Source organism: Quercus lobata, chromosome 9, assembly GCF_001633185.2.
Source record: "Quercus lobata isolate SW786 chromosome 9, ValleyOak3.0 Primary Assembly, whole genome shotgun sequence".
Lineage (NCBI taxonomy): Eukaryota > Viridiplantae > Streptophyta > Magnoliopsida > Fagales > Fagaceae > Quercus > Quercus lobata.
In genome coordinates, this window is record NC_044912.1 from 17,753,027 (window position 1) to 17,776,775 (window position 23,749).

Genomic DNA, 23,749 nt, shown 5'->3' on the forward strand with positions numbered 1-23,749 from the left:
GATGGATTTATGAATCGTTATGTAATGGATTGGATTGATAAAATTTTTGTACAAGTAGGCCCTTCATTATTAATTTTTAGTAATAACTCTATAAAAGTAAGGAGTCTTCCATTGGATTCTATATGAAGTTACTATAATCTTTCTTTGAGTTTATCAATGACAAATTGCAATTTTAAGGAAAACTTGTAATAAATTTTCAAAGGTTTCTTTTTCTTTCTTTTTTTCTTTTCTCATGTAGTGCCAATTGTAAACATTAAAGTGGAGAAAAGGAAAACTTTAAAGCTAATATGATGGATGAAAATTTATAGAATATTTTGGGAGTCAACTTTTCCTCATTTCATATGAAAAGTGAGTCTCATTAGGGATTTAATTAATGGAATCATTCAAGTGAGAGGGGGAAGAATGCATTTATGGTGCTTCCGGTGTTTTTCTCTAATAGATACCAGTATTGCAATACACATCTATCTCCCATGTAAGCTAGAAACTAACGTACAACAAGATGTATAAGAGTACAAAGAGGTTGAATGATCCATCAAAGGGAAAAAAAAAAAAAACATATTGCTTTAAGAAGAAACTAATGTACAACAAGATATATAATGGTCCGTTTGGATTGAGGGAGAGGAAGGGGGAGTAGAGTAGAGTAAAGTAAATTTAGCACAAAATTAACTTATTTTTAGCCAACTCTACTCTACTCCACTCCCTCTCCATCCAAACAAGCCATAAGAGTACAAAGAGGTTATCATTGTTGCAAAAGACATATTGCTTATGTCCATTCACTCCAATTCGATTTTCCTTTTTTTTTAGTACATTTCAATCCACTTCGCTTCAATTTGGTCCATTTAGGTGCACTTACTTAAAGATTGAAAAATATAGGTTTTGGATAAAAGTGCTTGTGGGGCTCAAAATTTGAGGTCCCAGCCCACTTTGTATTTAGGGCCCAAAACTCAGGCCGAGGAGCCCTACTGCCAAGGACGCGCAACGAAAATTCCTTGAAGGCCCAAAGATGTGGCCGAGGACGACTTTACGTCCAACATCTCACAAAAACGTCTGAAGAAAAGGACAGATTCAGTACAAGAGCAGCACGAAGGAGAGGGCTGCTAGCACCTTAATGTGGAGCCCAGCGCCTGACAAACCCATACTCATACCATGCTATCTAGCTTTTCCCAACCACTCTGACGTGAGGATTGACAAGACAAGTAACCACCCCAAATAAGGAGAAACGGCCACGTAGGTGAAGAATGGGAAGGAAATACTAGTATAAAAGGGAAGCTCGCTGCATTGACTAGGGGCGGCTTATGAACTAGGGGGAGAGAAGGAGGGACGAACCTATAAAAAAAGAAGAATGGCAAGGTTGGGACGCTCCTCGGACTAAGTCCGAGAAGATAAACTTTTCAAACCCCATCCGTGTAAGGCTTAGCCCTAGAGGCTAAACAAACCTTCGTATGGGCTTCCATGAAAATCCTAACTAAACCGTTGCCCAACGACCAAGGTCTAGCCTTTCCAAACCCACTCTCTACAAATCATATTGTTTGGACCCTTTACATGCGAGTCCAAGGTCATTCCCGGGCCGTTAAAAATCGTGTCCTTACAATTGGCGTCGTCTGTGGGAAAGGCTTGCGCGTTGGCACAGGTGGCGGTGGAGTCAACTCTCTAGCAAGTAGAAGTTCGTGGGGTTTCCTCCATCTCCAGCGACATACAGTTTTTGCTCCGAAAAAAACTTCTGCTAGGGGCTATGCCTTGCAATGCCAAGGGCGCGGGCATCTCTAGGGGCTTCTGGCCTCAAGCCAACTCTCCTCGTCCTGGTCTAGGGACTTACGTTCGAAAAATAAATAAGTACAAAAAAGAAAAAACTACAAGTTTTGGACAGAACCAAGGCCTTGCATGGTCCTCGGACTCAAGCCTATGGGGAAACCAAGTACAAAAAAGAAAAAACTACAAGTTTTGGATAGAACCAAGGCCTTGCATGGTCCTCGGACTCAAGCTTATGGGGAAACCAAGTACAAAAAAGAAAAAACTACAAGTTTGGACCTTAGAGTCTATCCAAGGAGAACTCCCCATTAACAGTTGGGTTAATCCCTACACTGAATGGATTCCCCAGTCTACCCTCGGATCCTCAGTACCAAAGGGATTGATGCAATATGGAGCAATATGCTACCAAAAACACAATTGAGGTCCCTTACTGCTCGGCTATCCTCTCGGATGAATTATTTAGAGTTTGTCGTTCTCGGACATTTGTCTAGCATGCATCGCACAGCGCTCGGCCGTTATCCCAGTTAGTTCCAAAAGTTTAATTTATTGAGGATTACCATTGTTATACTTGATAATGTCAGTAAGTTTAAACTAGTAGGAATCTGTTTTAAGGCATTTTTCTGCTCCAAGTATCATTAAAGGCAAGCTTATATTTAATATTCATGCATAAAGTAGACGTTGCAGAAAAGAAAAGTATTTAGAAAGAAATAAACTCATCTTTTGTTAAGACAAAGAAATAGTACAGTGTATAATGAAAAGCTGAAATAAGCTTATACTAAAGCTAACTACGTAAGTAAAAAAAAAAAATACAAGAGAATGAAGATAAAGCCGAAGAAGAAGCACAGAGGAGAGGTTGGCTGCTGTTCCAAGATGCTGATTAAGGAAACCATTCCTCAATACTTTTACATGCCCATAACTCAGGCAGCCAAAGAACCTAACGTGGGGCCTGCACCGTTGAAGAAAAGGTGCAGAGAGCACCTGGCTTTAGGCTAGCGCCGCTGAAGAAAAGGTGCAGGGAACCCAACTTGAGGCCTGCACCGTTGAAGAAAAGGTGCAGGGAGCCGGAAGTTGAGGAGCCCCCGCAAAAATTTGCCTGCGACAAGGCAGACGGCGCTGATGGCGGAAATTCATTCTTCTGACATACCAAAAATCTGGCATGACCAGAACCTGCTTCGGATTTTGACTGAAAGAGGGAGAAATATCATCTTCCCCCTGTCAAAACGGGGGACTGGCTTGAATCTGTGCCATCCTTGTCCGTACCATATCACCTTGAGGATTTGGTGCCTCTGAAGCGTGCGAAGACCTTTCATCCTCATCCACGCCTCAAACATCTTGCTTTGAGGCAGAATGGCACTAGAAATGGAGATCATGAGTATGGAAGAAGAAGTATAATTCTGAAGGGAACAGGAGAGTTCATGTGTAAGGGGAGTGACCCCTTACCCTATTTATACACAGAGCAAACCGGTGGCATTTAATTCACGCAAGTTTCCAAGGAATGCTACGAACAAAGCAGACTTGGCTCAATTTCCAACTTCATCCACAGCCGTAGGATCTGAAGATCCTTGTGAAGGCGCGCCTCGAGTACCGAAGTGTCAAAGGACTCCGCGTGAGTGAAAAATAAAGGAGTGCCACCTGTTTTGACACGTCTCCCATGTAAATGAGAAAAAAACACAAATACTAGTAGAGCACAGGATTTGAGCGAGTCATAATGGGGGCCTAACGTCATCAAAACCCTCATCCCCAACTAAAAAGTCGGGCAGCAGGATTTTGTGGGGCTCAAAATTTGAAGTCCCAACCCACTTTGTATTTAGGGTCCAAAGCCCAGGCTGAGGAGCCCTACTGCCAAGGACGCGCAACGAAAGCTCCTTGAAGGCCCAAGGATGTGGCCGAGAACGACTTTACGTCCAACATCTCACAAAAACGTCTGAAGAAAAGGACAGATTCAGTACAAGAGCAGCACGAAGGAGAGGGCTGCCAGCACCTTAATGTGGAGCCCAGCGCCTGACAAACCCATACTCATACCATGCTATCCAGCTTTTCCCAACTATTCTGACGTGAGGATTGACAAGACAAGTAACCACCCCGAATAAGGAGAAACGGCCATGTAGGTGAAGAATGGGAAGGAAATACTAGTATAAAAGGGAATCTCGCTGCATTGACTAGGGGCGGCTCATGAACTAGGGGGAGAGGAGGAGGGATGAACCTATAAAAAAAGAAGAATGGCAAGGTTGGGACGCTCCTCGGACTAAGTTCGAGAAGATAAACTTTTCAAACCCCATCCGTGTAAGGCTTAGCCCTAGAGGCTAAACAAACCTTCGTATGGGCTTCCATGAAAATCCTAACTAAACCGTTGCCCAGCGACCAAGGTCTAGCCTTTCCAAACCCACTCTCTACAAATCATATTGTTTGGGCCCTTTACATGCGAGTACAAGGTCATTCCCGGCCCGTTAAAAATCGTGTCCTTACAGTGCTAATTCTAAACTTGAATTTATTAAAAAAAAAAAAAATAAATGCCAAACTCGTTTCAAATTCTATTAAATTTGAGCAGTTTAATCCCAAATTTGTTTCACATATATTTAATGAATCCAAATTCATTTCAAACCCATATATTTATTTATTTTATTTTGCTCAAAAGAGACAACTTAACATTACTTATTGTTAAGTTCTAAAACACTATTAGATCATATTCAACTTTTAAAGCCACTATATTTAGTCCTGAGACTTGACATACATTGAGTAATATTAATCTATAAATATTTTTGTTGAAAATTTTGTGATTATATCTACCAATTACTATTACCATTGGTAATATTTAAACCATCTAATAATATTAATATTCCAAAAGAACATTCAAATTATACTACAAGACTGAGAGAAAGATAAATAAATAGTGGATAAAATTTATTATTTAAACCATCTAATAATATTAATATTCCAAAAGAACATTCAAATTATACTACAAGACTGAGAGAAAGATAAATAAATAGTGGATAAAATTTAGGACAAAGTTTAGCTATAAAATTAGTTGTAGTCTAAGGCTACAACCATACTCAACAAAATAAACATTATTACATATTTTGAAAATCTAACTGTCGAATTGCATGTTCTTTACGCTCTTAATACACAAGTCAAATTTTGTGTTAATCGGATATTATTTACTATATAATCTATAAGCTTATATTTTAAACTACAAAAATTTGCAATTCAAACAATTTATTGATGACATAGCTATTGTTATTTAATTTTCTAGAAATTTTGTAAGCATGGAGGATATAAGGAGAAGAAAATAAAAAAATTGCAATACTTAATGCACACAGTGTTTGCTAAGTATCAGTCAAAACTAAGATCCTTTTGCAAGATTAATGCATATGGTGTTTAAATATTTCACCACATTAATAGTTTGACATAGATTCTCAATTTAAAATTTATGAAAAAAAGGCAAATTTTTAAAAGTCAAATGTAACAATTTTCTTGGCATAATACACTTGAAATTAAGAATGAAAATGTGAGTAGTTTCAATTTGCTAGATTGTGAAAAGAAATACAATTTGATTTTTTTTAAACCTCTAATACTAACAAATTAATTAAAAAAATGAGCAATTTCCAAAGTGTCACTGACCTATCAACTTCCAAACTGATGATATATGAAAGATACTATTACCAACGAAGTATCACTTAAAATTAAACCAATGAATGTATAATAAAAATTTGGGGTCAAAAACACTTGGAAGCTCAACGAAAATCCTAAGGTTCTAATTGTCACAATTAATTTGTTAAACAAAAAGGTAATCCATAATAGGAAGATTGAACATGTAAGATCAATGATTGAAATGAAACACTTATATTTCTAGTATGTAACTACACCTCTGCCGAGATTACAAGGAAGCTTTCATAAGCAAGAACACTCTTAAGACTTTGACTCTCTCTCCTAATTTTTCCAGTCCCCCACTTAGTAAGTGGGTAGAGGTTATTTATACCCTCAAAATCATCCTTCTTCTCAATGAATTATCCAGATGTTAGCAAATCATTGTCCTCCTCCAATTTCATGATGAAAATGGACTTTTGGGGTGTCAAACACTGTTTAGGTCAGTCATTCATCATTAAATGCGACATACATTAGGTAGGAACACCTAATTAATGCAGAAGTAACTATTGCTTGGATTGTGTGCCACTGATCATGGCTCATCAAAAGTGTTTCTGGGCAATTCCTCCCTCAGCAATTTTCAGGGTCAAGAATAGGGGTGTTTACCAAACCGCATAAACTGCAAAAACCGCACCAAAACCGCCCGTAGAATAGCTTAACCGCACCGCATGGTGCAGTACGGTTTGCGGTTTTATAATAAGAAAACCGCACAAACAGCACCGCACCCTCTCTATATATTAATATATTAAATTATTTTTAATATTAAATATATTATTAATAGTTTAATAACTTTAGTTTTCAAAAAAAAAAAAAAGTTTGATAACCCTAGCAAGCGTTGATTAAGAAAGCCAGCCCAAAATAAAGAAAAATTAGCTCAATAGTTTAAAACTTTTTTTGCTCAATAGTTTAAAACTTGGACCAAAGTAAAAGGAAAAATTTGTTTTAGGCTGAGTAGAAAAAGCCTAAAATTTGAAATATATACCAATTTCAAATCATTCAAACCGCATTTTATACACCGAATCGCATATGTGACCGCAAAAATGAGGTGTGGTGCGGTTATGGTTTTGACTAAACTTTAAACCGCACCACACTACACTGCATCGCACATGTAACCGCAAAAATAAGGTGCGGTGCTAAAAATGACCCAAAACCGCACTGCATCGCATCTTGAACACCTCTAGTCAAGAATCTTCGAGTGAAACTTTTCCATGACTCAACAAGTTTCACCATCTTTTCTCAAGTATAATGGATCCAGACTGACTAGGTCTTTCCCTTCATTCTTGCGATGAGAACTTTCCATGGATTATGGATCGAGCCTAATACCTCGGGCCGTTATCCAAGCCCAACATCTCTGACCGACCTCGGGCGTTATTCAAGCCCAACATCTCTAGCCTATTTTACTCCTTAGTGGAGGGGTCGTCCTCCTCCAAAAATAAAAGGAAAAAAAAAATACTAAAGTCATAAACTTTTTTTTACAAAGTGCTGATATGATAAATGGTTATTGATAAGTGAAAATGTGATATTAGTGATAAGTCCAAATGAAAACTAATACAAAATTGTCACAACAACGGTCAGTAAAAATATTGTAAAATAATTTGCATTCATAGTATTCCTAAAAAAAATTATGAAAATAACCGAACCAATACAATTTCAAAAGTGCTATTGGTTCTTATTTAAGCTTATAATTGAAATTATGAAAATAACACACTTTATTAGTATTTATTACTACAGAGTCCACTCGATTTGTGTTGGGATTCCATTACACACAGACACCTCGAGATTTGCTATTTCACACTTGTCACGCAGTTCCAACTTCCACCACCTCCTCTCCTCATCAAAAATAATAATAAAAAACACGAAAATGGCTTCGCTATCTCTTCTCCCAAGCTTTTCCACTCTCAGTTTGGAGTTTCAATTCTAGGGTTTTAAGAGTTTCAATTCTTATTTCTCTCAACCATGAAGCTCAATTTCAGTGGGTCCCATTCCCAGAGCCACACTATTGCTGGGCTTTTCTTGCTCCTCTTGCCGCTTCTCCTCCCCAATCTGTTCGGCCCACTGGGCCGTGCCTCTCCTTCCATGTTCTCTGTAATTTCGCTGTGATTTAGTTTTCATGATCTCTATGAAGAAGTTATTTTTGGTTTTGGGGAAAAATTGTTGTAGAACATTCTCATTGTGGGTTCTTATATATAAAGCTAAACTATGAGTTATTGAATTGCAGGAATGGAATGCTCCAAAACCTAGACACATGGCTTTACTACGCGGAGCTTTACAGCGACAAACTGTGAGTAGGTGTTAACTTAACTTTTACCAAGCACTTCTTACTTGGGGCGCACGTAATTTCATAACTCGTTGAGGTGGCAAATTGTGATTGGTGCAGCGTCACTTTCACATAGGCACATTGCTAACACGGCTTTTTATTGTATATATATAACATGCCACATCAATAGTTGTGAAAAAACTTGTAAAATTTGTGCCACTTTGTTTTTGTTTGTTTTTAGTTTTTTGTTAGTAATGCTAGGGACTGTAAATTATGTTTTTTATAACTGAGGCGATAAGTTGTGATTGAAGCAATATTACTTTCACATGGGTACCAACACTGACACCACTTTTACCGTATACATATCATGACATGACGCCTCAATAGTTGTGAAAGAAGTTGTAATTTTTTGTGTCATCAGACTTATTGTTTTTATTTCCCTTTTCAGTAAGTCTGTTTTTATTTCCCTTTTCAGTTTTTTTATTAGTAATGCTTGGGACACTGAATTCTTACAATGTTTTTCATAACTACTGATGTGACAAGTTGTGATCAGAGCAATATCATTTTCTTATGGATCCATTATTGATGCTACCTTTATTAGCACCAATCACAACATGCTGTCTCAACAGTTATGAAAAATTGTGTGTCTAAACTTATTCCTTTCTTTTTGGTTCCTTCTAAGATTTTTATTGTTGTTGTTGTTGTTTCAGTCAGTTCAACAGCAGAGTAGACTCTGGTCTCCCTTGGCTAACCAAGGATGGAAGCCGTGTGCTGAGACTTCAAAAGTACCATGTGAGTGCTGAAATTAGAGCATATAATGGTTTGTTTATTACTAGTTCTTGTATTTGAGATGGAAGTGTTGGGTATAGATAATCTTGGAGATAATGTGATTTCAATATTTGTGGTGACTAGAAGGTTTTCTTACATTGAGTATGATTTTAGATAGGATAGAATGTCAGAAAAGAATACATCTGGCCAACCTTGATTAATTTGTCGAGGATCCATAACTAACCCCAATGTTTTGGGACTAAGGCTTGTTATTGTCGTTGAGAATGTTTTCTTGTGTTAGCTCACACATTTAATGTCATGTGCAGTGCCGGAAAAATCTAGGGGGTATATCCAGGTGTTCCTTGATGGAGGATTGAACCAGCAGAAGATGGGGGTAAGTGACCAAGAATATGCTGTGAAAATGCATTTAGGAGAGAATGGGAAAGAAAATTTATGCAGTAAATGTTATTTGTTGTGGCAACTGTAGCTAACAGTTTGCATGTATAGTATATTTCTATTTAACTTCAGTGTTTTCCTCTTTTTTGAAGATATGTGATGCAGTTGCTGTTGCCAAAATTTTGAATGCAACCCTGGTTATTCCACATCTAGAAGTGAATCCTGTATGGCAAGATTCAAGGTAGTTTATACTTGTTACATTACCTGCATTTTATTTTTATTTTTAATCAGAGAATAAGTTATTTATAATATCTGTCTATGATTTGGCAGTTCATTCACAGAAATATTTGATGTTGATCATTTTATTGATGTACTACGTGATGAAGTTTCTATAGTGAAAGATCTACCTAGTGAGTATTCTTGGAGCACAAGGGAGTATTATGGTACAGGCATTCGAGCTACTAGAATCAAAACAGCTCCTGTTCATGCTACAGCTAACTGGTATCTGGAAAATGTCTTGCCTGTATTGGAGAGGTCAGTGAATAACTAGATCTTATTTTTTGGGCTTAAGAATTCTTGCTAGATACTTTAGACTAAATCCTTTTTTCGTTGTTGATGATTTTATGATCAGTTGATTCTATGTTGCTCTTGTCCGTTAGAGTCCTTCCTTTTTTTGCAGTTAATCTGGATTCCTGGTATTGTTTGGGGACTTAGTAGTCTCTAGGGAAGGCATTTGACTGTCACTTCTTTTTCTATTGGTCCATGATAGATGTGGTTTTTAAAGAAACATGGAAAGCATCTGTGCAATGGAGAGGTGGTCGCAATAGGGGGACGGCATGAAAGATCTAATTTTCTGGGAATGTTGTTTTGAAAAACAAGCTACTCAGATAAGATGTGTAGAGTAGACACACTGAAGTAGTGAATTAAGATAATCATGAAGTGTTCCTATCTAATCCTGTGGAGCCACCTGTTTCTTAATATAGTTAATGATTTGGAATCTTAATGCCAAAATTTGATGATATAATGGTTAACCAGTAGCATTTAGCCAAATTTTACTTATCAAAGAGAAGGAAAAAAAAAAAAAAAAATCTTATCAGTGTTCAAAATATATCTATTGTTTACGTAGAAAGTTTTTCATTGATGCAGTAATGGAATTGCTGCTATTGCTCCATTCTCTCATCGATTGACTTTTGAAAACCTGCCTGCAAACCTTCAGCGTCTACGTTGTAAAGTCAACTTTCAAGCACTAGCTTTTGTTCCGCATATCAGAGCATTGGGAGACACCCTTGTCAATCGCCTCCGTTCCTCTCCCAACAAAAACCAAGCAGCACAGACTAAGTACCTACTGCTGGGAAGAGATCAGATCGGGAAACAGAACGCTGGGAAATTTGTTGTATTACATCTTCGCTTTGATAAGGTATATACTTGTCTGCTTTTATAAAGAACCATTTATGGTTATTTTTTCATTTTTTTATGGACCAATATCTTAAGGTGATACTTGGGGCTTCCCTTATTTTGTTTTGTAGAAATCTTAATGCTTTTCCTGTGGACCATAAATACTATGTATTATAAAAGGCTAGTGCTGGAGCAGGTTTACCAATGAAAGTTTCTGGGATAGATATTTAGATTTTATGGTGTATCTCTTATATACTTACCATGTATGCGGCCCCCTTGCACTTTTAACGGATTATATACTTTTAAAAAGAAAGTATTTAGATTTTAGTCTCGGGAAGTGGTAGTGGATCCAATTCCAATAATAACCCCCAGAATGGATTCCTAACAGTGCCATCTTTCTATGACCATCTCACATGACTATTTTAGCATTACAGGAATATGTTGTGAATTTTTGGGGCAGGGTAAAAGAATAACCTTTGTTACTTGTTATTCAGTTTAATGTGTTAGGTAATTCCTGGTGTTCTTAATGCTGACTTGTCCTCAAGCAGGATATGGCTGCTCATTCAGCTTGTGATTTTGGTGGGGGTAAAGCCGAGAAACTGGCTCTTGCAAAATACCGGCAGGTGCTTTGGCAAGGAAGGGTCCTAAACTCTCAGTTCACTGATGAGGAGTTGCGGAACCAGGGACGTTGCCCATTGACTCCAGAAGAGATTGGATTGCTGCTAGCAGCTTTGGGCTTTGACAATAATACCCGCCTTTATCTTGCTTCCCACAAGGTTTTTCATGACTTTTTCATTGAGTGCAATCATTTGACAACTAAGTGGTTTTTATGTCTGTTAGAGATTTCTCATTCAATAGTGGTAACAGGTGTCTTCTGTTAGGACTTGAGACCTGGATCAATGATTTTTATTTTTATTTTAAAAATCAGGTTTATGGTGGAGAGGCAAGGATCTCAACTTTGCGCAAGTTATTTCCACTAATGGAAGATAAGAAGAGCCTTGCCTCTGTAGAGGAAAGGGCCAAGGTTGAAGGCAAAGCTTCTTTATTAGCAGCAGTTGACTATTATGTGAGCATGCAGAGCAACATCTTCATTTCTGCTTCTCCTGGCAATATGCATAATGCTTTGGTAAGTATCTCCAGAAATTTTGTGAAATTGCCTTCACAAAGACTGTAGTAAGACAAGATTATCAAGATCATAAAATCATGACTTTTTTGGTTGGCCACATGATACGGTAGGACCAATGGGATAAAGGGTAGTGTAATGGCACAAAAGCCTGTTATATGTTATAAAATAAATGTAAAGTTACATATATAGTTAAGCATGGTATATAATTTAGGGTGGTAAAGTGTAATTTCATATATATATATATATATATATATAGTTACAAACTTACAATATTTCTTATTCTATGACATTGAAACATTTAATTCTTCTGTCCACGTATCGAAATTCTGGATCAAATGAAATTTTACTTTTATCAACAGGTGGGACATCGAGCTTACATGAACTTGAAGACTATAAGACCAAACATGGCACTCTTGGGCCAGCTCTTCCTGAATAAAAGCATGGAATGGTCAGAGTTCCAACGGGCAGTTCTTGATGGACATAAAAATAGACAAGGACAGATCAGGTTAAGAAAGGAGAAGCAATCCATATATACTTATCCTGCCCCTGATTGCATGTGTCAAGCTTAATTGAATCCAATCTCACAGATTTTGACTCCACTTTCTGTATGTTATGATTGCCAAGCACATTTATCTGTTTGCGGCTTGTGTATCAAAAATATTTGTGATATCGGTTTTCTCAATATGTATAGACGTTGATTTCACTTGAGCTCATACTATTTAAGGTTTCACCTCTCCATGCCAGTCAATAAACTAAGTGTTCTCTCTCCTATCTCTCTCTCTCTTTCTTGGTCTGAACCAATCTTCCATCTTCTCTGCTTATGCTGCGAAATTGAAAGACACGAACATACACATAAAAGGGAATGAATGAGGTGCAAATTTTACATCAAGAAGTTTGGCTTCTTGATTCAATTGAATATTGTTGCCAATGGGCTCAACTAACACTTTTATTTCCCATAATAATAAGCTAGAGATTGAGGTGCGTGTGTAACTTATCTGTATAATATTTAAAACTACACATTATCTATATAATATTTAAAACTTGAAGCATAACATCTATTATTGTTATGCTCCTGTTAAACCATATTAGCGTTGCATTTAGATTCATTTGGTCTATTTTAGTCTATTGCTGTCAACTTCAGTCTAATTTGTTCACTTCGATCTATTTGGTCCACTTTGGACTAGGCCTTAGGCCTTACATTGATTCTTTTTGTAAGTTGCATTTTAAAATTTGGGCTAAAAAGAATGAGATTTTATTTTATTTGGGCAATATTCTATACAAACAAAATAGGCATTAGTTATTAGAGACATGAACCCTAAAAATGCAATAAAAATGATAAAAATTTCTAAAACTACTTTAAAATTTAAGTTTCAATAATGTAGGCACTATACTTATATTTGGAAAGAAAAAAAAAATGCTACAATTCTAAACTTATATAATATTTAAACTTAATGTAACATGTTACATGTATTCCATGGAATGAGGATGTACATTTAAAATAAATAAAATAAAAAATTCTTGGATATGGGGGTGTACATTTATTAAAAAAAAAAAAAAATCTTGGATATGTTCAAATTAGTCCATCAATTATGGCTTATAAAAAAAATCCTTTTAATAACATCTTCTCCATTTATATAAACAATATTATAATTATGTAATTTAAATCTTTTTATTATATATATATAGTTAAAAAAATGGTTAGGGGGCCGATCAGTGTAACTTTCCTATCTGGGCGTAACCATAGTAACACCCTAACCGCTCCCTATCAGGACCCCATACTCCTAATCAGTTAAGTTAGGTTGACCGTTTGGGATGAAAATGGGATATAAGAAGCACTTACACGCAGTATGAGATAGAAATTAAATATATTACCTTTCCTGTGCATAGTATGAGTTTGCAACTAGTAAATAATAATAAAATAAATAAATAAATATGAGGTACAGTTGTACGTTGCATAGGGCATGCCCGATCCCCTTGTTATGCAAGTAATTCCTCTACAAGGACAGGACTAAAGCCCTCTTGACGAATTGCAATATAAGACTTGCAAAAACACTTCCAATGATGAAAAACAATGCGTACACTATTTTACGAGTCTTTAATCTACAGCAATGGCAAATCTTCATGTCTGCAACTGATAACTGGCCCCTACTGAACCACCACAGAATGTGCCTAATTGACTTGAAAATTATTTACAATCATACATCATGTAATGCAGCTTTTAAAAACTCAGCTGCATGCACTTGTACACAACTTGAATCAATAGGAGCATAGATGAATAGATGATCACATCAGCAATTATCACCTTTCTGATGCAGCTAATCACTTTGTGGTCCACTAGGAAATGCTGTACTTTGACAGTCTTTCTTATCATGGCTAACGAGAGGAGATTCACTCCCATTCCTGCGAGCAGTCAATTCTTTTGACTCAGCAAGCGAAGGAGATGGAGCCACTTCTTCCTCGATTGGAAGCGTTCGTTTTGACCCCTCCAAAGCCACACCAAGAACAATATTCTCTTCTAAGGGAGGCTTTGCAATTGATGGCAATGTAGTAGCCCTCCCACCATCTTTCTTTGCATGAGAAGTGGCTGAAGAAATATCCATTTTCTCACTGCCAGCTTCCTGGGAAGTAGATAATGATTTCTCAGACATCGATTCAAGTGGGTTTACATCTTTGGAATTCAATTCTGCTGTCTCCTTCCCTGCACCTCCTCCGCTTTCGTTCTTGAGCTGCAGCGTTTCGGAGTTGTTTTGGACCGAACTTTTAGTCACCGGATTCCCAGTTTGGGTGTCAGATATCTGCATTGCTGAAGCCTTGAAGTTTGAGCTTCCATCTGAGGCTGATATTGCCTCAGACTTATGATCTGTTTTGGGGTCAAGACTTGATACTGATCCAGCCTTGGTATCTGCTTTAGAGTCAGGTGTTGACACTGCTTCAACCTTGCCATTGTTTTCACCATTATGTGTGGGACGAGCTTAAGTCTTACTTTTAATTCTATGAAATTGAAACATTTAATTCTTCTGTCCACATATCAAAATTATGGATCAAATAGAATTTTACTTTTATCAACATGTGGGACATCGAGCTTACATGAACTTGAAGACTATAAGACCAAACATGGCACTCTTGGGCCAGCTCTTTCTGAATAAAAGCATGGAGTGGTCAGAGTTCCAACGGGCAGTTCTTGAAGGACATAAAAATCGACAAGGACAGATCAGGTTAAGAAAGGAGAAGCAATCCATATATACTTATCCTGCTCCTGATTGCATGTGTCAAACTTAATTGAACCCAATCTCACAGATTTTGACTCGACTTTCTGTATGTTATGATTGCCAAGCACTTTTATCTGTTTGCGGCTTGTGTATCAAAAATATTTGTGATATCAGTTTCTCATTATGTATAGATGTGGATTTCACTTGAGCTTATACTATTTAAGGTTTCAGCTCTCATTGCCAGTCAATAAACTGAGTGTTCTCTCTCTCTCTCTCTCTCTGGGTCTGAACCAATCTTCCATCTTTTCTGCTTATTCTGTGAAATCGAAAGACACAAACATGCATAAAACATCTATTGTTGCTATGCTTCTATTAAACCATATTAGTGTTGCATTTAGGTCTATTTGGGCCAATTTGGTCCATTTTGGTTTATTTGATTCATTTAGTCTACCTCGGTCCATTGTTGTCCACTTTAGTCTAATTGATCTACTTCAATCTATTCGGTCCATTTTGAACTAAGCTTTAAATTGATTCTTTTTTAGGTTGCTTTTTCAATTTTGGTTCAATTTTTTTTTTTTTAAATTAATTTTTGTGCTAAAAAGTATGAAATTTAATTCTATTTTAGCCATACACCATACAAACAAAATAGACATTAGTAATTAGAGATATGAACCTTAAAAAAGCAATAAAAATGATAAAATAGATTACTTTAAAATTAAAGTTTTAATAATATAGGTATGAATATTCATATTTGAAAAGAAAAAAAAAATGCTACAATTCTAAACTTATATAATAATTTAAACTTTAATGGAATGAGGGTGTATAATTTTTTATTAAAAAAAAAAAAAAAAAAAAAAATCTTGGAAGTGTTCAAATTAGTCAATCAATTATGGTTTTTTTTTTTTTTTTTTAAAGTCATTTTAATAACATCTTCTCCATTTATATATATATATATATATATTATAATTATGTAATTTAAATTTTTTTTATTAAATTATATATATACACTTTTAAATAACACATGCACATTGCACTATTTAACTTATAAATTTTACATTATATTTTTATAAAATAAATATATTATATTTTTCTACTCAGCATGAGTTTGCATCCAGTATATAATAATAAAATAAATAAATAAGAGGTGCAGTTCCCAGGGGCATGCCCGATGATCCCCTTGTTATCCATGAATTGCTCCAGAGACTATGCAAGTAATTCCTCTACAAGGCTGCCCTAAAGAGGATGTACTTTTAATGGGACTTAAGCCCTCTTGACGAATTGCAATATAAGACTTGCAAAAACACTTTCAATGATGAAAAACAATACGTACACTATTTTACGAGTCTTTAATCTACAGCAATGGCAAATCTTCATGTCTGCAACTGATAATTGGCCCATCCTTTACCACACTGCACCCCCACCCCAAGAGGGGCTGTGGTGGATGAATTTGGGCATGAATGTGCCTAACTGATTTGAAAATTATTTACAATCATACATCATGTAATGCAGCTTTTAAAAACTCAGCTGCATACACTTATACAACTTGAATCAATAGGAGCATAGATGTCTGCATCGGCAATTATCACCTCTCTGATGCAGCTAATCACTTTGTGATCCACTAGGAAACGCTGGACTTTGACGGTCTTTCTTATCCTTGCTAACGAGAGGAGATTCACTCCCATTCCTACAAGCAGTCAATTCTTTTGATTCGGCAAGCAAAGGAGATGAAGCCACTTTTTCCTCGATTGGAAGCGTTCGTTTTGACCCCTCCAAAGCCACACCAAGAACAATATTCTCTTCTAAGGGAGGCCTTGCAGTTGATGGCGATGTAGTAGCCCTCCCACCATCTAGCTTTACTTGTGAAGTGGCAGTAGAAATATCCATTTTCTCACTGCCAGCTTCCTCGGAAGTAGCTAATGATTTCTCAGCCATTGATTCAAATGGGATTACATCTTTGGAATTCAATTCTGTTGTCTCCTTCCCTGCATCTCCTCTGTTTTCATTCTTGAGCTGCAGCATTTCAGAGTTGTTTTGGACAGAACTTTTAGACACCGGATTCCCAGTTTGGGTGGCAGATATCTGCATTGCTGAAGCCTTGAAGTTTGAGCTTCCATCTGAGGCTGAAATTGCCTCAGACTTGTGATCTGTTTTGGGGTCAAGACTTGATACTGATCCAGCCTTGGTATCTGCCTCAGAGTCAGGTGTTGACACTGCTTCAACCTTGCCATCATGTTCACCATTATGTGTGGGACGAGCTGAAGTCTTACTTTTATCATCACTACTGATTCTATAAGAGGGTGGTTCAATGAGTAGTAAGGGACGGTTAGTAGCTGCTCTTGAACGACTAAAAATTGTGTCAGCAAATGGAATATTTTCCAAGTCAGCATCACTATATATTTTCTGAACTGTGCGGATGGGTGTGGCCAGCCGGGCTCTATGATGACTGATAACTCTGAGAAGATCCAAGAGTATTACTTCCTGTTTAATTGCATTAATTAATCATTAACGAGGTCAACTTTATGCTAATGACAAAATACAGCATGGTAAATTACTAGAAAAAATATTCCAGCTAATTGAGTTTAAAGATATAATCAAAAAACCAAAATGAGAGGTTTAAAAATATTCCCATACAATTTCCCAGCTTGACTTCTAGAGATATAATCATAATTATTACATTACTTTGCACAAGATGTACCACAATTGCATGAAGCATTTAGTAATAGTCATACCTTGACACGGAGGTACTCTTCAAAATGAGAGGTTTTCACAAAGCAAGAAACCAAAATCTGCAACAACATCGCCCAATGGATAGGTGTTAACACTTGTAATAAAACCAAGTCATTATTAACCATCATCCACTCGAAGCAAGGCACTATAGCAGAGTGTATATCTTCTGATTATATAACCGGGATAGAAGCAAGAAAAAGATGAACTCAAATCGTGGGGAAGAGGGCCCACCGGATGCTATATAGGGTATAAACCTTTTTTAAAACTTCTGTAAGCTAAAAAAAGTTATCTTACATGAAGCAATTGAATAGATGTTTACTGGCCTGTCAGTAAACACTATTTTCAAAGGTGGAATGTAACCCTCAAGGAGTTTAGATGATTAAACCAAAACTTAAGTCGAAATTGTTGACACAATTAAAACACTTCATTCTCATAATGCGTTTTTAAGTCTTCTTTCTACAAGCAGTAAAATTTATTATTAAAATAAATAAATATATATATATATATATATATATAAAAATACAAACTGTGAATACATCATTGAAACATTCTCAAGAAATGAAAAATCATACAATAAAAAACTATAAAAAAAATTTATTGCTGAAAAGAAATTTAAAAATTAAAAACAAAAACTAAACTAAACTAAAAGGTCAAGACAAGGCCCTTACCATAAGAGCCTGATTTTCTGGATTGATGCTTTCCAGGAAAACTCTTCTGTGCAACTTTTGCTGCTCTACTTGCGGATTTTTGGCCAAAACCTTACGCATATCGGCTACAATAATCTGCACACAGAAAAGAGACAACCAAGTTGCTCATAACAGGTGATAGAACCAACAGAAAGTCCCTAGTTACCCAAGTATAATGGCACAGATAAACCAAGATTGCTTCTAACATTGATCTTGTTGACATCCAAGTGACTGATGGCTAGATAGTTCTTGATGCGCCAATGCGTCTTCTGGCTAAGGTTCCTCACAACATTAACAGTGAACTTGTGGTTTGGAATGTGAACTGCTTCACGATCATCACCTCTTATAATTGTTGGAGACCACCAGCCCACATGCTGGAAAAATAGTTGGAAATTAAATATATATTTATTTAGAGGTTAAATAAAATAGAAGAAAAAGCTGTAAATTGTGAATATATATATATATATATATATTTGCCGCTCATGCAAATTCCCTTTCTTAGAGAATTTAGTAAAAAGACAGGTAATACAAACCTCTACTGTTCCAGAAACTTCATAGCCTTCAATCTTTGTTTGAATCCATTCATTTAAAACAAATGGCCGCGTTGCGTGAATCATTACACTTGAAAGGAAATTGGTAATTATCTGAACCCATAAAGAATATGAATCAAGTTTTGTTGTTTATCTTGACAACAAAAGGCTTAAGGAAAACATTGACAGGTAGCAATTTTTGAACATATATACAAGGATGATGCAGGGCACGCTACAAACATAAAAACTGCAATGACTTCAATAGACTATATGAAAAGAAAATGTGGTGGTACCTCACGGCCAGAAAGGGTAAGCAATACTGTACCAAGACCACCAGCAGTTAGCCACTTTTGGGTAGAGAAACCTAACAACTCCATGAACAAGGAAACAGCAGCAACCCAAACTGCAGTATAAACAGCTTTCCCGGCAAAATTGAAGCCCATCTGCCAAAGAAAGAATCAAATATTATAAAACGAGACTTTTTATTTGCTCTCAAATTATTCTCTCAAAAGAGCTAAATCATTTCCTGACCACTTGAACCAAAAAAATAAAAAATAAAATCAGACAAAATAAGTAAAAAGTAAAATGTGGGGGAGTATGCCATGATGCTTTCTCAGAAAGGCTAAAAGGTGTAATAGATGAGATACTATCTTACAAAGGTGTCTTTTAAATATGCGTTCGTTGTTTACTAGCCTATGTGATTCCTAATTTCACTGCACTTTTTTCTACATACATTCACTTTCCCAAAATAATTATTGCAGCAAACCAATATGCATCAAGGAAACATGATAAGGAAATGAAGAAATTCACATGATGAAAAATTAACAGAAGCATACATTTCTTGCATCACTGGATTCATTTGTCTCCATAAAGAATTTTTGTGCTTGTTGAATCAAGCTGCAAAGGAAAAGATAATGTCCAAAAAGAATCATAATTCAAACCACACTACCAGATGTGACATATGGAATAACTGAACAATCAACAGCAAAGATCAACCACAATGAATATAGATCAAACCGATTATAAACAATGACAACAGATCAAAGTAGAATATTCTAGAAAACCAGTGAATCTCCACACACACACACAGAGGCGTGCATTAAGAGACACCATAGCACCACACTCACCTTGAAAAACAATAGGCAAATGCTAGGACCGTTGATAGTGATCGTACAAAATTCAGAAGTCGTTGTTTAACAGCCTGGCTGGCTTCTGAAGGTAGGACTACAGGATCCAATGCTCTGAAACAAGAAGGCTGTAATTAGTACAGATAGAGTGAATGAAAATTGATGCTCTGGAAAGACAGTTTAATTCAAATTACTTGCAAAATATTCATGCACCTGCAGATGAGTATTGCCCCAGTCCATAGCAGCAAAGGCTGAAGATAAGAAGTCATAACATAGTGCGTGCTACTTTTCTTCCAGCTACTATCAGTTCTCTGCAGCAAATTGTCATAAAGGAGAGAATTAATTCATTAAGGGATTTGGCCACTGTTTAAGAAAAAGCATGATAGAAGGAAAGTAGAATAAATACATTAAGAAATACAATCCTGCCCAGTTGCATGAGTGGTCCAAGACCCCAAGCAGCAAAAGCAATGATACCAACTGCTGGAATCAATTTATGTATATGAGGGTTTCCACGTAACACATCATAGGACCTGCAAGATAAATTAGAAAATTGTAGAGAAAAAAGTACAAGACCATGGAAGAAAAATGCGGCTAATTTTTAGCAACACAGGACAGGAACATTGCCCCTTCTAAAGTGGAGAAAGAAGGATTTTTTTTTTTTTTTTTTGGGGGGGGGGGGGGGGTGTGGGGGAGACTACAGCATAATGATTGGTTTAAAGTGATAAGAAAATTTTCTGATTGAAACATCTTTTACCTGAATATTTAGTAAGAATTCTTTCCATAAGGCCAAATTATATGGAAGAGCCAAATGGTTTAGAAATGAGAAAACAATTCAAAACCTTTTTTCCACCACTGAGAAGTAATTTAAGGCCAATAGAACCATCAGTCTATCAAATACATCAAAACACACACACACACACCTAGCTACCTGAGAACTCCCAAAATAGAAAGTAAAGGTACAAAAAACTCAGAAGCGATCCCATTAGTACCATTCTCAGATATGTTCACTACGTTACTGATGCAAGTATAGGCAGGATGTCCACCTAGGCCATAAATGGAGCTCTTATTCGCATAATAGACAATAATTTTGTGAACTTAAACAATGTATTTGATGCCCTTCATATAATCCCCATTCACCCAGTCCAAAGGGAGGGAGGAGCTAGAAGGAGGAGAGAGAGAGAGATTGAACTCCAGAATTAATTGGGCTCCTCAATTAAACAGTTAACAAGCTACAAAAGGAATACCCCAAAAGTAAGTGCATGAAGCGACATCATAGGATGCTGATCCACTTAAAGAGTCACAATGACATTCACAAGATGCTATTAAATCACAACCTTTCCATGAGTCCAGTGAAACTAGATTCACCAACAGACAATCACAAAATGCAGGTAATTCTAATATTCTGAGAGTACAAATAATATTAGGAACTACATTAGCATGTTACCTGAGCTATGAAATAGAAAGAAAGAAAGAAAAAAACTGATAAAATACAAAGACCGAAAATTGATATACCTTGTCAAAACCACAGTTGCAGATTTCAGAAGAGGAATCTCATTTCCTCCACCAGGTACTAGAACAGAACGGCACAAGAAAACATTACATCTGGAGGATACAGGACATATTGGACCTCGCACACTGCTCAAGAGATGGAGACTCCAGGCATCCTGTCGCTGACATCAACAGACAGAATTTTCCATAGGTACAGATTCTATAAAAAAGAGAACTCTTTAATTTCATCTCACATACAAAGAGACATGCTTGCACTTGCAGGCTTTGCCCGCTAAACTATAAGCATGGACCTGTTGAGATCTTAGCATGCAGAATAAGGAATAGATAACCACACACAAGAATGCAAATGAAGTTTCCTCTTGGAGACTTGAATCCCGATCGTTGCCCCCGACACCCCATAAGCACTTATATTTGTAGAGTAATGACTAAATACGTCACACGACCAACTTAACAATCATGTAATTTAATACACATCGATGGTCTTCTAAACTACCACGTAATGGGTTGAAGGATATTTTCCCAATCCAGTTTGGAAGAAAACTTTGTCCTTTGAGAAACAATGTTGAAAGCAACATAAGTAAACATGCAGCCATGCACAAAACAACAAAAAAGTCGCATGAAATTCTGAAGCCACAGAAACCATACCAAACCATTCGATGAAAGATTGGTGCTAACTAAGTTTAATCGATCCTTTCCCATCACACTCTGTGATCAAAACAAAATAAAAAAAACAAAAACAAAAGCTTAGCATTGTAGGCCCGAAAAAAGAAACTCTAAGGCACGAGTAAACACATTAATAGGATAATAATCACGTACAGCATGTTGGTTGCCACATATATGAACACCGTATATCCCCAATTCATGGGACAATTGGATAGAACCAGCAGCGGGTGCCATTATTGGATCGAGGTGTAATTTGTGCAAATGCCACTAGTAACAAAATACCATTATGCAGTCCAGACTCTAAAATCAAGTTATATAGCACCTGCCCTGCCAATGTAAAGAGTTCAAAATTCAGTGCAAGGAAAAGCAAATACAGGAAATGGCCCAAAAACACACCCAAAAAAAAAAAAAAAAAAAAATTTCCATCTAAATAGTAGTACTATTTGGTTTCGTTAACTCATTTAAATGTAACAATATTTAAATACTAGTACTATTTGGTTCCTTTTAGCTCATTTAATAGTACTATATGACTTAATTAAGTACAATTTTCCTTCTTAATTTTTTGTAAACAAAAAAATGATTAATATATAGGGTCCATTTCGTTAGGCGGAGCTTAAAAAAGCGTTTTTAAAACCCAAAACACTATTTCGCAACAAGAAGCAGCTTTTTGCTAATTTTAAACCCAAAATATCGTTTTACGACGGCTTATCCAAACCGCACCCATAATATAATACCAATATTCAAAGAATCTAAACCAAAAAACCTAGATCTCAAAGAATCTAATACTTTACACGTCCTGTTAACAAATTTCATACTGTTGAACTTAAATTAACAACAAAAGCTAATATAAATAAATTCTCAGATAATTATACTAGACATACCAGACTAACTTCAAATTCACTTAGCCGAGAAAAATTCCAGCTGCGAGAGATATCCAACAACTTTCCTGAGAAACAAACACAAAGAACCAAAAAAAAAAAAACACTCTCCGATGTCCGATCAATTTCGAAGAACAAAAAGCAAAATAGAACAGAGAGAATACAATTCAACAGTTGGCGTGACGCTAAAATACGCCAGTGGGTAAAAGTTCAGGAAGAACACGTGTTCCAATGGGATTGCGAGGTTTTGGATGTGTGTATGTGGCGACCGACGGGGATAAAGACTATTTGAGTTGCGTGCGGTTTTTTTTTTTTTTTTTATTATAATAAAATTTTAAAATGTGGTTTTCGCTGCCGCCAACGTGACGGTTTGGTTGGTGATATTTCATTGTTGCTTGTTTGGGTGTGTGCTGACTGTGGAGCTATCACGCGGTTTGGGTTATATCAAATAAAAAAAATGTGTTTAAATTGAATTTGAAATTCTTAATTTTATCCTCGGTTCACCCAAAATTAAAGGATAATGGAATTTGATGGTTGATTCCTTTGGTTTGGTTCCTTTTTAAAAAGAGTTTGGTTAACGGATAATTTTAAGACATTTGTTAATAAATTAGTTTAATAAAAATTTTAATACTAATTTTTTAGGAAATATAAAAAATTATCAATAAAAAAAAATTTATAAAAAGTTTCTAAAAATATTTTATAAATCGATGTCTATCGGTGGCAGCTCCAGGAATTTTTTTTAAATGGTCATTAAAAAACTTAAATTAAACAAAATTTAATAAAAATAAAACTTGAATATATTGCCATAAAAAAAATCTCAAATGCATCAAGTTTTAAAATTTCCTTCTATGAGTTTTTCATATTTGAAATTATTGTATGATAGCTTCATTATTAATGCTATCAACTACATCTTTATCAATACACACAATCAAGTAATTTTAAATTACCAAAATCTTACCTAAATAAGTAACAATATAAACAAAATGCATCATCCTTTTTTATGACATGTTCCAACTAATATTTTATATTCTTTAAACTAATTAGGATTAAATCCATGCAATGTTCCACTGATTTCCTTTGTAGGGAA

The 23,749-nt window shown here is 36.0% G+C and overlaps 3 protein-coding genes across 5 annotated transcripts; 1 reads left to right on the forward strand and 2 right to left on the reverse strand.

Moving 5' to 3' along the window:
- Positions 1 to 7,125: 7,125 nt before the first annotated feature.
- Positions 7,126 to 12,102, forward strand: LOC115960546 (O-fucosyltransferase 31-like). The gene is made up of 10 exons (XM_031079482.1): positions 7,126 to 7,476; positions 7,610 to 7,672; positions 8,359 to 8,440; positions 8,743 to 8,810; positions 8,965 to 9,053; positions 9,143 to 9,346; positions 9,959 to 10,229; positions 10,756 to 10,983; positions 11,136 to 11,333; positions 11,693 to 12,102. The coding sequence occupies exons 1-10, from the start codon at positions 7,348 to 7,350 to the stop codon at positions 11,900 to 11,902; spliced, it is 1,542 nt and encodes a 513-aa protein (XP_030935342.1). The 5' UTR covers positions 7,126 to 7,347; the 3' UTR covers positions 11,903 to 12,102.
- A 1,213-nt stretch (positions 12,103 to 13,315) lies between these two features.
- On the reverse strand, positions 13,316 to 14,642 carry LOC115959687 (mechanosensitive ion channel protein 2, chloroplastic-like). Its single transcript, XM_031078188.1, has one exon. It carries the CDS (start codon positions 14,132 to 14,134, stop codon positions 13,649 to 13,651), a length of 486 nt encoding a protein of 161 aa, XP_030934048.1. The 5' UTR covers positions 14,135 to 14,642; the 3' UTR covers positions 13,316 to 13,648.
- A 1,186-nt stretch (positions 14,643 to 15,828) lies between these two features.
- On the reverse strand, positions 15,829 to 22,929 carry LOC115959686 (mechanosensitive ion channel protein 3, chloroplastic-like). 3 transcript variants are annotated; one of them, XM_031078186.1, is made up of 14 exons: positions 22,666 to 22,929; positions 21,938 to 22,106; positions 21,767 to 21,826; positions 21,125 to 21,282; positions 20,019 to 20,142; positions 19,826 to 19,923; positions 19,613 to 19,726; positions 19,322 to 19,382; positions 18,779 to 18,928; positions 18,489 to 18,599; positions 18,162 to 18,329; positions 17,938 to 18,051; positions 17,272 to 17,328; positions 15,829 to 17,020 (listed from the first exon to the last, which is right to left on the reverse strand). In XM_031078186.1, exons 2-14 carry the CDS (start codon positions 22,016 to 22,018, stop codon positions 16,142 to 16,144), a joined length of 2,175 nt encoding a protein of 724 aa, XP_030934046.1. In that variant the 5' UTR covers positions 22,019 to 22,106; positions 22,666 to 22,929; the 3' UTR covers positions 15,829 to 16,141. The 3 variants fall into 3 exon arrangements, with proteins under 3 accessions (XP_030934046.1, XP_030934047.1, XP_030934045.1); XM_031078187.1 differs by having other exon boundaries at positions 21,125 to 21,276; positions 21,938 to 22,111; XM_031078185.1 differs by having other exon boundaries at positions 21,938 to 22,111.
- Between the last annotated feature and the right edge of the window lie 820 nt (positions 22,930 to 23,749).

What these genes read in the sequence shown, in the direction of transcription:
- LOC115960546 (XM_031079482.1), top strand. Translation starts at nt 7,348, where the DNA reads ATGAAGCTCAATTTCAGTGGGTCCCATTCCCAGAGCCACACTATTGCT. An exon ending in CCTCTCCTTCCATGTTCTCT is followed by an intron (nt 7,477 to 7,609) that starts GTAATTTCGCTG and finishes ATTGAATTGCAG; the next exon opens with GAATGGAATGCTCCAAAACC. An exon ending in TGAGACTTCAAAAGTACCAT is followed by an intron (nt 8,441 to 8,742) that starts GTGAGTGCTGAA and finishes TGTCATGTGCAG; the next exon opens with TGCCGGAAAAATCTAGGGGG.
- LOC115959687 (XM_031078188.1), bottom strand. Translation starts at nt 14,134, where the DNA reads ATGCAGATATCTGACACCCAAACTGGGAATCCGGTGACTAAAAGTTCG.
- LOC115959686 (XM_031078186.1), bottom strand. Translation starts at nt 22,018, where the DNA reads ATGGCACCCGCTGCTGGTTCTATCCAATTGTCCCATGAATTGGGGATA. An exon ending in ATCTTTCATCGAATGGTTTG is followed by an intron (nt 21,283 to 21,766) that starts GTATGGTTTCTG and finishes TGTTGATGTCAG; the next exon opens with CGACAGGATGCCTGGAGTCT. An exon ending in GCAGGATTGTATTTCTTAAT is followed by an intron (nt 19,924 to 20,018) that starts GTATTTATTCTA and finishes AATTTGCTGCAG; the next exon opens with AGAACTGATAGTAGCTGGAA.